General features: G+C 36.1%; 1 protein-coding gene across 1 annotated transcript; it reads right to left on the bottom strand.

The window, feature by feature from the left end:
- Window positions 1–7,248: 7,248 nt before the first annotated feature.
- LOC18014302 (putative F-box protein At4g09190) lies at window positions 7,249–8,480 on the bottom strand. The gene is given in 2 exon segments (XM_024154594.1): window positions 7,249–8,264; window positions 8,267–8,480. Coding segments are annotated over 2 exon segments (1,230 nt in total).
- Between the last annotated feature and the right edge of the window lie 6,358 nt (window positions 8,481–14,838).

Below are 14,838 nucleotides of genomic sequence, written 5' to 3' on the forward strand. Positions count from 1 at the left end.
AAGAAGACTGGTTAGCTTTAGACGTCCATCTTTAGGAAACATACAGTATTTTTTTAACTGTCCGTTTCAACTTTCAGCCAAACTCTTTCTTATTTTCTTAGTAGTTTCTTTTTCATCTAACTACCAAGAAACATTTCATTACTGCATTGCTATAATTAAGGTTTTTACTGAATAATGTTCATGCAGTTTAAAAAGTTCATTCTAAAATACTGTGTAAATATTTGACAACAGTCATCACTGTTGATCGAATGAATTGCAATTTTCTATTATTATTTGAAAAGGATAATTTAAAAATAACATTTATATCATGTGTGATTTACAAGAGTATCATGCTGATGTCAAAACATATATAAAAAATGCTTGCTTGTACATCATTTGCCATTAACATTAATTTGGTTAGATATTAGTTTATATCAATTATATATTTAATACTTAACATTTAATTTGTAAAGATATTCTTTTTCTTTCTATTTTCTTAACAACAAATTTATAAAAATTTAATAGATAATATTACTTAGTTTACTAAAAATTATATTTCTTCATATCATATTTTTTTTATCTTAATTTTGTTAAAAAAATCATATTATCCATTTAATAAAAAAATCTAATTTTTTCATGCATATTATAATTATTTTTTTTTCTATTAAAATTTAAATATTTTAATTTAATGTTGAACCGGTTAAATAAAACGTATTAATCCAATTTAGTATATTCAAATGTACAATTTTATTCATATAAAAAATATTATTAAAGTTAATTATAAAACCAACAATTATCTATCATTTATTCAATTATACTACAAAATAAATGTAATTGTAAATATTATTTAAAATTGTATAATCAGTGCATAAATTTGCAATTATAAATATCAATTAATATTTTTTAATTGTATTTATTTATACTGTATTTGCATATTCGAAAAAAATTATGATTAATATTTGTCCCGCACATGATGCGGATAATCACCTATTTTTTATTTATTTTTGTTCTTGAAGAGACAACATGTCTTATAAAGTCAAAGCAATTGGAAATTCAATTCTCTGGAATCGGGAATCTAAAGAAAACGGTCATTATGTATGAGGATAGTTTTAGAAAAGAGAATTTCAATATGAAAAAAAAGGAAAGAGACATGTAAATCTAAGTCATGATATGAATATTTTTGGTTGGATTTCAAGAAATATTACAAGAAGCGAAGCAAGTGATCATATCACTAATAAGAGTCATGTTTAGAGACTGAAATTTTGGTGTATTCGAATCCGGATCCGTTACCATTCTGACTACCTACAGTTAGAATCATAAGATATTCTTCCAATTTATCTAAGATATATTTTGCAGTTTCGTGAAAGAAGCAAGAGAAGAACTGAAGATTTGACCTCATAGGCTAATCACCATGGTTAAAAAGGGTTGTGCCCGCAGTAAAAATCCCCTGGGCTATGTCTCCAGACCTGCACCCGCGTTAGAACCATGTTTTACCAGTCCCAGAAAGTCTCCATCCGTGGCAAGCCCAATCTCGGTCCTAAAAACGATTTTCAAGCCCAATTCATTCTTTTTTTCTAAAAAAGCTCTAAAGACGACCTAAAAGACTTGAAGACCTATAAATATGTGTTTTAGAAGACCTAATTTCGTGTGTGCTCCTGTGCCTTAGTTTTGGAGTCACCAAACTTTTGTTTCTTAGATTTAGGTTAGAGAGATAGAGATTCTTCTCTTGAACCTTTGTTATTAATTTTCATTTATCTATTCAGTTTACGCTCTCTATTTCTATGCTTATGCTTTTTTTAATTACGTCAGAGTAGTTTAGTTGTTGGGTTTAAGGGATCCATCAAAGGGGACTCCATATTCGATTATGATTGTTATTTTCTTAGTCATATTCTAGATCTCATCTCGTCTAAGTTGTACTTAATTAATACATGAAGTTAGAGTCATTAACTAATCTCTAAACCTAGGATTAATCAGAGTCACGACAGTGATGTATCACATTGGCATACATAGCTTCAGAAGAACATAATCGCTGTAGGAGACAAAAGCTACCTCTAGAGAAGATGTGAGCACGAATGAATTCAGTTTAGTTAATGCATGATCTCTCTCGTGACCAGAGATGAAAGCTACTGGTCGGTTTGGGTGATTAGTTGGTTAGGGTGACGACAGTTGGCTAACCATATCAGTGTCTACTCTACTTCGATGCAGATACTTAGAAATCGATAAAAACATACTACTTGTAAGCTAATTAGAAGATACTTAGATATCGAGTAGGACGTTCAAGAGTAGTCTAAATCACCCTCTATAATCTAAGAACCCTCACATGAACCAAATATCTCCTATGTATCCCTGCCATCCCAACATTCGTTTTTATAGCTTATAGTCTTGTTTTATTTTCCCATTGCATTCTTTACAATTTTCGTGAAACAAAAACCCTACAAAAACCCCATTGATCTATTAATCCATTTAAAGTTTTTGTAGAAAAGAAAATTCTCTTTATGGATCGACACCCTAAGTACTACATAGCATTGTTGTGCACTTGCAGATACTAGGGTTTCAAAAACCTCTCCTGAGATATCAACCCTACTAGCATCACATGTTTGGCACCATTGCCGGGGAGAGATTAGTTCTTCCTTCTACCAAACTTCATAGGTAGTAACACCGATTCTTAGACACCTTTTTTCATTTTTTTTTTCTTGGTTTCAAGTTTCTGAAACATGTATTTTCCTTTAGAACAAGATGAAATCATTGGGTGGGGTGTTATAACTTGTGTGCTGCTCAATACTCTCATGATTCACACACCTACCGCGAATCAAACTATATGGATCAGAACTTCCACCTGATCACTACCAAGATGAAGTCTATTTGCCCCTTATGGTGAATCATCGACCATATCACCCACTTCCTCATCAAATTCTGAACCAGAATGGTGAGATCTATCAATTAAGTCTCCAGCTTAATCAAGATTTGAAGCTATGCTAAACCAGTTGCTTGAATTTCGAGCTGATACTGATGTTGCCTTGCATATGAAGATTAAATACATCTCCATTGACCTAAACAAGATCGTTTGATGATCTCTCTGAGCATGTGAGGTCCCTAGAAGAGCTGAATCTTAAAGATGCTGCAACACTAAGAAGGGATGGAAGGCTGTTGAAGAAGACTAAGGAATATATGTTCATGATTCTCTTTGTGATACCAGATCTGATGTGAATCAAATTCCAAAGCCCACTGCAGAGGGAATAGGTATTCAAAATTTCATCCATCTATTTTTTATATTCACTCTTTGGAGATTTTTCTTGTGCAGCTCCATTAGGTTTCATATCCAATTTGCCTTTTCATGCGGGAAACTGTCTTGTTCCTTATGATTTCCACGTTGTGGAGATGAGAAAATATGCAAAGAGACCTTGATCCTTGGAATTTCTACAAGGAAATCTCATTTTATGACCATATACAATGGATATAAACTAGTTTTTTACTCTGGAGGAGCTACAAAGGATGTTCAAAACGTCCCACAAGAAGGTCCACCCATCACACTTCATAAAAACATCAACCATAAGAGTTCAGTGTGCAATAAGATCTCTTTTGAAGCACACTTGACTCTTGCTCATATGGGATGTGATAAAGACTCAACTGAAGCAAAAATGAAGCATAGATGGCCCTCAAGACTCTTTCCTCAAGACTTGTTGCAAGGAAAAAGCATTGAAGATTCATACTCTAAAAAAATTTCAAGACTAGTTTGTGAGGCACGGCCAGAAGGTTATTTGCCGTGGGTCAGCTGAATGTCAGGCTGGTTGACGAGACATCTTGATTTTCATGTATTTTTTTATTGAACCGTTGGATTTTCCTCAAGTAAAATGCAATGAAAAGTCAGCTAGATCCTCTTGAATATCTCCAAATTTGAGATGGATCGGACGGTGAGAAGGTCTTCAATTGAAATTGAATTTCTGACGGTTTAACTCTAATATGAAAATATGATTTTTCTCTATTACAAATATAGGAAAATCATTAAAAAAATACTTAAACTGATTAAAACCATTCAAAAAGCAGAAGAATTTTTTAATGAAAATGGATAAAAATATATAGTGTTATCAGATTGTCATAAAAAATCCCAGATAATTTTGAAAAAAAAAATATCTAAAGAAGATGACAAACTTTATAAATTACATATGTTACATGCATTCACAAAAATTATCTGGCTCAGTTGGTGATGTGGCAGTTGACTCATCTCCATTAATCATTTAACAGAATTGACTAACAGAAATCAGGTCAATATATGTTTTGGCCAAAAAATTGTTCATATTTTGATATTCAAAATTTTAATAATTCGAGTATTAAATTAGTATATCAAAATTGTTTAGATACAAATCAATACCAATTGTCAGGTCAGAATTAGCTTTTTAAAAGTTGTAAAACGGTTTATCCTTACCTCAATTGGCACATATGGTACTGATTAGTATCCACACTTTTAAGCTGTGCTAAAACATATTCCAACTATTTAAAATTTTGAATTTTCTTACCTAAACCCTTTTTTTTTGGATTCATGCATTGACTCGCGGAGGTCGCTAGTCAAATACATAAATCATTAATTGAGATGAGTCAGCTGCCACAATGGAGTCCTTGTTGGAACATTTTAATTAAATGATGTCGTTATGTGTCAAAAAAAAAGTCAGGCTAGACACAAACCATGCACAAGACCAAAGAGACAAGCCGAGAAATCCCTAGACCATATGTTTGTAAGTTTTTTTTTTTAACTAAGATTTTCCAATACGACGTCGTTTCGGTTTTTTTTTCACTCTCGGCTCTACTCAAAACGGCATCACATAAAAACAATAGCTAACGGGAACTCCACTGCGGCATGTGACTTATCTCCTTTAACGGAGTTATGGGTTTGATTAACGGTCTCCAAGTCAATGTTTGAATCCACCAAAAAAAATTAGGTTTGGGTATGCAAAATCAAATTTTGAATAGTTTGGATATGTTTTAGCACGGCTTAAAAGTGCATGTACTAATCAGTACCATTTGTGTCAGTTAAGGTAGGAATAAACCGATTTCCCGAGTGTTTTCCTTGGGCACATGGGTTTGAGCAACCTTAGTGGTATATATATATTTAAACAGATTATTCAAGACGACGTTTTGAATATATGTTCCAACGAGGGTTTCCATGTGGCAATTGATGTGTCTGCTGCGTGAGGGTTGTCAAGTTTTACCCTAAATGAAATCAATAGCCGCAAGTGCACAGCTGATCGATTGTAGTACTTAGGGATCGAATCCACAGGGAAGGAGGATCTTTCCTGCAAAAGCCTTCGAAAGAAATATAAAGTAAGGAAGTCTAGAACCAGACGATTTTAGTGAGGGTTTTGGTGATATCTTTAAAACGTAAAAAACTAATCTTAACGAGAAAATACGGGAATTGAAATGACCTAATAACTAAACTTAACGAAAACGACTAAAAACGAGAAAAACGGCTTAACCAAATTGCTTAAATGAAAATCGATTAAGAGAATGAAAATACTAGACTAAAACTTGAATGAAAATCGGTGTAAATCTATAGGAAGGAAGGCGCTGGGTTTCTGGGAAGTTTTTTCAGGGGTATGAACGATTCAAAACATTGCTAGAGAGTAAATTTGATAAGATCTTAGCTTTTCGAACTAAAGTTACAGACGTATGAATACGCCACTGTCGTGATCATAGACAACTATCTCTTTCAACCCTGACCAGTAGGTTTCCACTCTGGCCTGGAAGAGAAGAGATGCATTATGTGTAAGACTCGTCAGCATTCACAAATCGCTCATAGATAGGTTTCCACTCCTATGTTTGTTTTGCTCTCCCAAACTAGATCTGACACCGGATGAACACTTTCGTGTCACCAAGCATCTGGATCAGATTGTAGTTCATGACGCTACTCTCATGCAGTAAAAATAAATTCAGAAGAAAAATTTCTAAGATTCGACTTCAATAGCTCATGGAATCCTCATCAAACATGTGTATCCCCATCGAAAATCCCTTAGACCCAACAATAAAACTACTCAAACATGATGAACGAAATCAAAAACATAGTACTAAAAGTAGAGCAAAAGTCAAAATTGAAAAAGAAAGAACAAGGGTTCAAGAGACAAGTCTCTCTCTCCCTAAAACCTAAAAAAAAAGCTTAAAGTAAAATTTCTTGTAAAGTATTTCGTCTCTCTTCTTCTTCTTTTAAAAACGACCTAAATGATATGTATTTATAGTCTCCAATGCTATCTGGTCATTAGGGTTCCGAATTGAGGCTGAGAAAATGATATGGACTTTAGAAATGGGCCTCCGAACTCGGAGTTGGCTGGCTGCGGTCGGGATGTGCGTGACCGTGGGCAATGGATGGCTGGCCGCGGTCGGGATTTGCGTGACCGCGGGGAATGGGCTATTGGCCGCGGGTGGAAACGCTTGCCGGCTGGTTTACGGGACATCTTGCTCTTCGCGTATCTTTTGATTAAACAGTTGGATTGCCAAGCTGTAAAGTATGCTGGAAATCTGATACTTCCATCTTTGAGATCTCCAAATTTGAGCTGGATCAGACGGTGACAAGGCCTTCAATCGGGGGTGAACTTCTGACGGTTTGACTCTGAGGAAAATCTGGTATTCTATCAATTTTGTTAAACTTTTCCCTAAGTTTCCTGAAAAGAGTTTTGAAACTACAAATATTAGAAAAACGTAATAAAAGTACTTGAAAGCAATTAAAAACATAGAAAAATTATTTCAAATGATCTATAAAAGTGGTCAAAATACGGTGTTATTAGCAATTGATTCATCTCCGTTAATTGTTTAATAAAACTGACTAACAAAAATTGGGTTAATGCACGTTTTGCCACAAAAATATTGTTCGTATTTGGATATTCAAATTTTTGATAGTTCAGATATGGATTAGCACACAAAAATTGTTCATTAATGAATCGGTGGTATCCATTGACAATGTTGCGGTACGAATTAGCCTTTTCTCATACTTATAGCAGTACAATTTTTACTTCATTAGTTCTATAAATATGAAGGGATTATAAGGAACTTGGCTTTTATTTACATTGTACAAGATGACGTTGCAAAAAAGCTAAACAAACATATTAAGATTGTGATTGTGTTGAACATTCACATTAAAACATGTTGGAATTATGAATAGTTAAATCATGACAAAATGATCTCCCCAGTGGTATTCAGTCAATCAGTGATTACAAGAAAAATCATAAGAAAAAATGAATAACTAAAATTAAGTGTCAATCTAAGAAAAAAAAATTATTTAAGGTCTTACAGCGACATGAGACTCTCGATATGATTTGGTACAACACTTGAGTCATTCAAAAGATCGTATCGAACTTCACCAAGTTGCTTAAACTCGTCATACGCAATTCCTGGAAACTTCACTTCTCTTAAACCGTTTCTCTTCGGATCAAAATACACAATATGAAACCATTCATACAAACGCCAATTACTAGAACTAAGTTCCGTAGGAGATCTATAAGTAGCACTTGGTGTATAAATGTAGATAAACTCACCAACATCAGTGACACCCTTCAGCGTCCATTCCTTCATCGTCCATCTTGTGTAAGGAAGATTAGGTGAATGAATATGTTTATATACCCATTGGTGATTCTCTGCATCTTCCAAAATCCATAATTCAACACCATCAATAGAACTTATTATCAAAGCTAATCTTCCTTCATATGATACAAAAAGAGAACCGCGGCAGTATTTGTCCATCGGAAATTTAATCAAACTGAACTTTTCAGATCTGAGATCAAAGCTCATTATGGCACACTTCTTTTCAAAATAACAATCATAGTACATGACTCCATTAATGCATTTCCCACAATCTTTTATAATGCAAGAATGCCTAGGGAAACCTTCCGATAGTATTTTCCATGATTCTTGACCTCCCAATGTAAGAATCCCAATCTTGTTGCCTGTAAGAATGCACAGTGCTTTGTATTTACAATCAATAGGATCATATCCCAAAAATCCTGTTTGGTATCTGCCTTGGCTGCCTTGAGGTTTAGGTAAAGTGAAGAAGCGTTTCATGGTAGGGTTCCAGATTGTGAGCTCTGTATAAGTTTCCAAGTAAACCAAGCCGTGGACGGAATCGTAACGACGAAAGCAACCATTATTGGGGATTGTATATTGATAATTCTCCGCTTGATCAGGATAACAAGTAATCTTGTGTAGCGGAGACGAGAACACGAACAGCTTGTCGCGTTTACAGAAGGCTAGCAGAACACAAGGCCGTGATGATGCCGAGCACCGGCTCGGGAACGAGTTGATGAACGTGGAGTGGTGGTGATGGAAGAGCATAGCTTAGAGACGGAGCGATATCTCCCAATCGATTTTGCAGGCAGTTTTACGAGTATCTCAACGATTAGATCGAGAGGAATATGGTCTCTGGATTGAGATCCATCATTATCATCATGTGATTGAGATCTATCATTATCATCATGTGAAGATTGTGTTGATCTCTGGAGTTTTCTCATCTTTCTTTGCTCCATAATTTTTTTTTTTCAAACCCTAGTTTGTCATTCAGTCTGCTAGAAAGTTTTTTTTTTATATATTTGTATAATTATAAAGTTTTTACCCGTAAAAAATATAGTTTTACCCGTAAAAAATATAGTTTTACCGATTACCCGAATGGAAATCGGGTCCCACTAGAGAATACATATCTTTTAATTTTTTTGGAGACTTCCTAAAGATTAGGAAACCCAAAATTTGAACCTTAGAAGAACCAAACGACGAAGTCTTTAAATTGCCTCTCTACAAACGTTATCAGCGGCGGCAGTAGAAGGAGCAAGCCCACAGATGTCTGAGAAATCTCTGTAGACGAGAATGAACCTCTGCATTTAGTGCGTCTGCTACTACTTCCCTTTGTGTCTCATCGGGATTTTCGCTCGCAAGAAGCTTACTGCAGTTCTGAAATAGAAAACAAGACATAAGAATACCTTAGTCAACATAAAAAAAACCCAATCCATCACACAAGTTTATTGTTGAAAGAAACATACGTACCTCTTTAACCTCGAGTACAGTACCAAGAGTCTCTTGTACCCATAGAAAAGCAGGTACCTTTTTACAAGCCTGAAAAAACAAACAACGCTTAGCTATGCAAAAAGGGGAACGAGTATTGCACTCAGAGCTAATGGGAAAAAACAGTGAACGCACTCAAGGGCTATGTTTGGAGGTACGGTCCAGTGGCGGATATAGAAAAAATTTTAGTTTATAAACAGGAAAAACAAAAATTAGTTGGGAGCAAAATTTTTTTTTACTATTAAATTAATTTTATTTTAATTAAATTTATTTAAATATTAAAAAAAAAGTAAGGGCTCTTGACCCCGCTCCTCCACAACTACATCCGCTCCTAGTACGGTCATCCTTTCAATCTCCATATTTCGGATTGTCTTCACGATTTCTTTATAGTCCTGATACATAAGCAAATACGAGCAAATATTAGAACATATTGTTAGAACTCAATTTTAATAAGCAACTGATCTTGTAATATTAAGTATTTATGTGAATGAGAAATGAAATTTAATAAGAAAATATGTTTTGTAAATTCATTTGAGATTTGAGTTTGAGCTAATGAAATGTTTTTATTGGCTATAACTAAAATGAAAGTATAAAAGTCTCACATTGTTTAGCAAGAAAAAAAAATTTTGGTATATAAAGGAGCATGTGGGGTTCTCAAGTAGATAAATCAATATTAAACAATAGAAAAAATAAAAATTAAGAGAAAGAAAAAAAATTAATGGAATAGATTAAAATTGATAGAATTGTTTTGTTTTTAGATTAAAATTTAATTTTATAATTCAACTATATTTAAATACTCATATTTTATTATTTGAAATATTTTTAGGGGTCACTACAAGAAAAACACAATTTTACGACGATTTTACATCGAATTGCGTCGATTTGGTCTTCGCCTGAACCGTCGTTAAGTCGTCGTTAAAAATCGACGTAAGATCGTCGTACAATATACGATGCAAGTTTCGTCGTAATTTAATCGTAAATTATTTGATCATTCCGTCATAAAATCGTCGTAAAACACGAACGTATAATCGTCGTATTTGTGGTCGTACATTTTGGTCGTAACTTCGTCGTATTATTTACGACGAATATACGACGGTTTTATAAAATAATAATATTTATATTACGACGATTATACGACGTTTTATATAATTGAAAAAAAAATTTAATTCGAATTAAAATTTAAATTAAAAAAAATTAATTTATAATTTAAAATTTAATTAAATTTCAAATTAAAATTAATTTTAGTATTTACAAAAAAACCCTACAGCTCTAAATCTAAATCTACATCAATGTCGTCGATCCCGTCATTGGCCTGCTCCCCATCGTCCTCGACGTGTTCTTTGCCGGGTCTTCGGGTACAGGTTTCCGCAGCCTGATCCCCGGATCTTCGGTTAGAGGCTTCCGGCGCCTGATCTCCGGTTCTAGGAGGATCAATTCCGAGAGACCGGAACATCTCTTCGTCCGTCTGCACCGGTGGTTGCCTCCTAGAAGATGACCCGGCAAACGATCCGACAACCCCATCAGCCCGCAGCCTGTCCAACTGCGCCATGAGCACCGGGTTGTCGGCTCCCATGATTTCGAAGAGACCGTACAGCTGGTCGATCTTCGTCTCGTAGTGGGTCCGCATCTGGTCGATCTCCTGGCGGATAACCGGATCCGGGGCCCGGACGTGACCTGTCGCCGTAGCTGCTGGGGTATCACGGATGGATCCCATCCCTAATACCCGCCCCTTTTTCTTAGGGGCAACCTGAAAATATTTAAATACATTATGGTTAAAAATTGAATTTAAAGTTAAAATTACATTAATTAAATATATTAATTGAAATTAATTACCTCTTCAAAAATCTGGTACATCTCCGCCACCGTCAGCGCCGGGGTCGATTAGACCGAGCTACCTCCGGGAGACGTTGGACGCACCTGCTGAGTCAGTTGCGTCTGCCGCTCCTCGATCGCCGCACAGGCGGCGTTGTAGATCTCCTCCGCCTGAGGATCCGTGAATTCGCCGTTCTGCTTCTTATGCGTCTCGGCGAAGACCTTCGTCATCGGAGGAAGTTGTCCCCCGTTTTCTTCGACCTACAAATTCAAAAGGAAAAAATTTATAAGACATATAAGGGTTAAATATTTCAAAACTATAAAATTGATAATTTAAATGTTAATTACCATCATAAAGCGTCTTCCGACAAAAGGAATCTGGCCGGAAGTGTGCGGGACGTTCTTCCGATTTCCCGCATCGTCAGTAGCGTTTCTGAAAAATATATTCATTAGAATATATTGTAAGTAGAAAATAAGATAATGTAATTATTAATTTAATTAAATTACCTGGATCCGGAACACTTGGCCGCAGTAGTCTGGTTGTGCGGATCCAACCAGTACTGGACAAGACCCCGCCAGAATCGGCCATAAGCGCCGGCTTGGCCTTGTCGCCGTCAACCTCCCCTTCCGTTTCCAGTCGGAAACAGTGTTGTTGAGGCGGAATTTGACCTTCTCCTTGAAGGCCGTCTCCACACGTCCGTGTGCGGATGTTTCCCAATGCCAGTTTTGCTATAGGAAAAAACAAAAAGTTAGTAATTATTGTAAAAAGTAAAAATAATATTTAATACTAATCAAAATTGTAAAATACTTACCGCAAAACACTTGAACCAAGTGTCAAGTGTGGCCTGATCCAGCTTCTTCCAGCTGGTATGGGGTTGTACGAAAAACCCCTTGATGATATCCGCAATGTTACGACCGACTGCATTGTCGGTCGTAAACCTAGTCAAATGCAAAGAAAAAGTAAATTAATTTCAAATAATTATAAATATTAATTATTTTAAAAGTATTTTAAAAAAAAAATTCGTACCAAAATATTCCCGGGGCTCGATCCGGGTCGAGTTTGTTCATACTCTCACGACCCGGTTGGCGTAGAAGATCTTGTACCGTAAACTGGGCATACGGTACAGGCTGTATCGGAACAGCAGGATCGGCCGGTGCGGGAGCCGCTGGTTCGGCTGGTGGTGGTGGAGGTGGTGCCGGCTGCGGTACAACGACCGGTTGGGAAACCATCTGTTGTGTTCCCGAGGACTCCGGGATGACTGACCCGGTCGCTGAGGTAAAAGGGGCCGTACCGTCTGAATCTACCAGCTGTCGGTAGTGAAACCTCTTAGCCCGAGGAGCCATATCAACGTAATCTACAAAATTTAAAAATATTTGTTACTAATTTATCATATATTATTTATAAAATCTGGGCCTATCTAAATTTCGAACCTAAATATAAATTCCGAACCTAAATCTAAATTCTGAACCTAAATCTAAAAAAATCTGTAATGAAATTAATTTAAAAAAAAACTTACAAGTATTTGGCTGGAAGAGTAGGGAGTGAGGGAGAGGTTTAGGGTTTAGAGAGAAAGCTTTTAGAGAGAGAGAGAGGAGTAGAGAGGAATGAGCGACAAAGGGGGAAAACTCGCGTCCCTTATATAGATTTTGTGATCGTCGTAAAATCGTCGTAACGTTACGACGATTTTACGACGATTCGGTTGTATAACAGTCGGTCCACTGCATGACATGACACATGTCATGACGGGAGCGTTTGACCGTTACGACGGTTGTACGACGATTTTACCCAAAACCGTCGTAAAACCGTCGTAACGTCTAAACATTTATAACTTCGTACCTCGGATCAAGAGCCTATCCGGGTGGAAACGTTACGACGGTTCAACGATGGTTTTAGAGAACTTAGTCGTAAAACCGTCGTAAAGTTACGATTATATTACGACGGTTTTACGATGTTTTTTTAAAAAGTTATTAAACCCTAAATCTTAAAAATGGGATATTGCTTAAAGAACAATGCAAAGGTTATTGTATCCTAACATATAACAAAAGGTTTACAACTTTGCATGTATGATGGATTTATGACATGAGATAGTAAATATTGAAATTCCGTAATCTAATATATAACCTTTCACTTAACATTTACGAAAACATGCATGAACTTGTAAATATGTATGTTTTTTTTCAAATTTTTGATTTTGATCAGGTTGATAGCATTTCATATAAAAGAAGATAACCAATCAAAAACATTTGTGAAATACCTTACAACCAATAAGATATAAAAGATTGAAATTCTTGGATTTCAACATTACGACGATTTTACGACGAAATAGAGTACTCGTCATAAAATCGTTGTAATATTACGACGATATTACGACTGTTCGTCGTAAAGACGTCGTAATGTTGAAACCCTATTCATTTAGGGCTTATAACCTAGAATTAGGGTTTAGGGTTTAGTAAAATCGTCGTAAAACGGTCGTAAAATCGAATTTTTTCAATTTTAAAATTTTTAACAATCAAAGTTACAATGACATAATAACAAACATTAAGTATTCACTACATACAATGCATGAAACTGATGGTCGTGTCAACTGCGTGAGGGAACAAGTTTTACTCTTAACAAAACAAATGAAAGCCGCAAGTGCACAGCTGATCAGTTGCAGTATTTAGGGATCGACAGAGATTTGTGTGCCTGGTATTCTTCTACGCTTTTTTAACTTTATGTCTAGACTAAATTGGTTTTAAAGGTTGGTTGTTTTTCTTGCGAATTAAACTAAAACAAAAGAAAGCAAATAAATCTATCCTAAAAAGCAGGTAAGAAAATCGAATGAAATGCAATTAGAATAAGCAAATATCGAATGAAAGACTAATAAGGCAAGTAAAATATCGCATGAAAGGTAAATAAAGCAAGTAAATAATGAACTAAGGAAATTGAAATGCAGGTCTAAGAAAGCAAGTAAAAATCGATGGAATTGTAAACTATGGCTAAAAACGCTGAGCTTTTGGGAATTCTAAGGGATCATAATCAGTTTTAACACTAAGGTAAATAGATTGGGATTGACAGATAACGATATATGGGTTCTAGAGCTAAAGTACGGCGGTATGACTACGTCACTGTCGTGATCATAACCAACTGTTTCTCGCAACCCTGACCAGTAGGTTTCCACTCTGGCCCTGGATGGGAGAGAACGCAAGAGCTGCACAAGACTCGTCAATACTCACGATCTCGCCGCAGGTAGGTTTCCACTCCTACGGAAAAATCGCCTGTTTCATTCTAGGGCTGATACTTAATGAAAACTTTCGCAACACTAACTATCTAGATCAGATACTAGGTGATCAATCAAGCATACATGCAATAAGAACAAGAATAAACAGAGAACAGGTCGAAATCCCAGATCTATAAACCTAGATGTCTTAATCGATTATGAGAGCCCCTTTCGGGAACCCTAAGCCCAACTCGGGATCTACTCAGACATGGCTGAGTTCGACGACATCATTGGTTTTAATAAAAGTAATGAAAAACAGTAAAGAAAGGAGATAAAGAAAGCTTCTCTATTGAAGAACTCGGACTTGAACAATCTTCTACAAAAATCTCATAAAAACGACTAAAGGAAAAGGGTTTCTGTAAAGTATGAAGGGTGGTGTCTAAAAACGACCTAAATGACATGTATTTATAGTCTCCAATACTCCATGGTCTCTAGAGTTCCGGAATTGAGGCTGAGAATGATTTTGGGCTTCAGATAAGTGAGCTTTAACTCGGAGATTGATTGCCGCGGTCGGGAGTGTTGTGACTGCGGCAATTGGCTTGTTGGCCGCGGTCGGAAAGCTTCTGACCGCGGCAAATAGCTTGTTGGCCGCGGTCGCGTGAGTTGCTGACCGACTTCGAGTGGCTCTGGGGCTAATGGAATATCTTGAGCCAACCGTTGGAATGTCTCCAAACCAAGTGCATTTGAAAGCTGGTTGATTCTTCTATAAGTTGTCCAATTTTGAGGGTGATCAGACGGTGAGAAGGTCTTCGTCTCT

Source organism: Eutrema salsugineum, unplaced genomic scaffold (genome assembly GCF_000478725.1).
Source record: "Eutrema salsugineum unplaced genomic scaffold, Eutsalg1_0 scaffold_3, whole genome shotgun sequence".
Classification (NCBI taxonomy): Eukaryota; Viridiplantae; Streptophyta; class Magnoliopsida; order Brassicales; family Brassicaceae; genus Eutrema; species Eutrema salsugineum.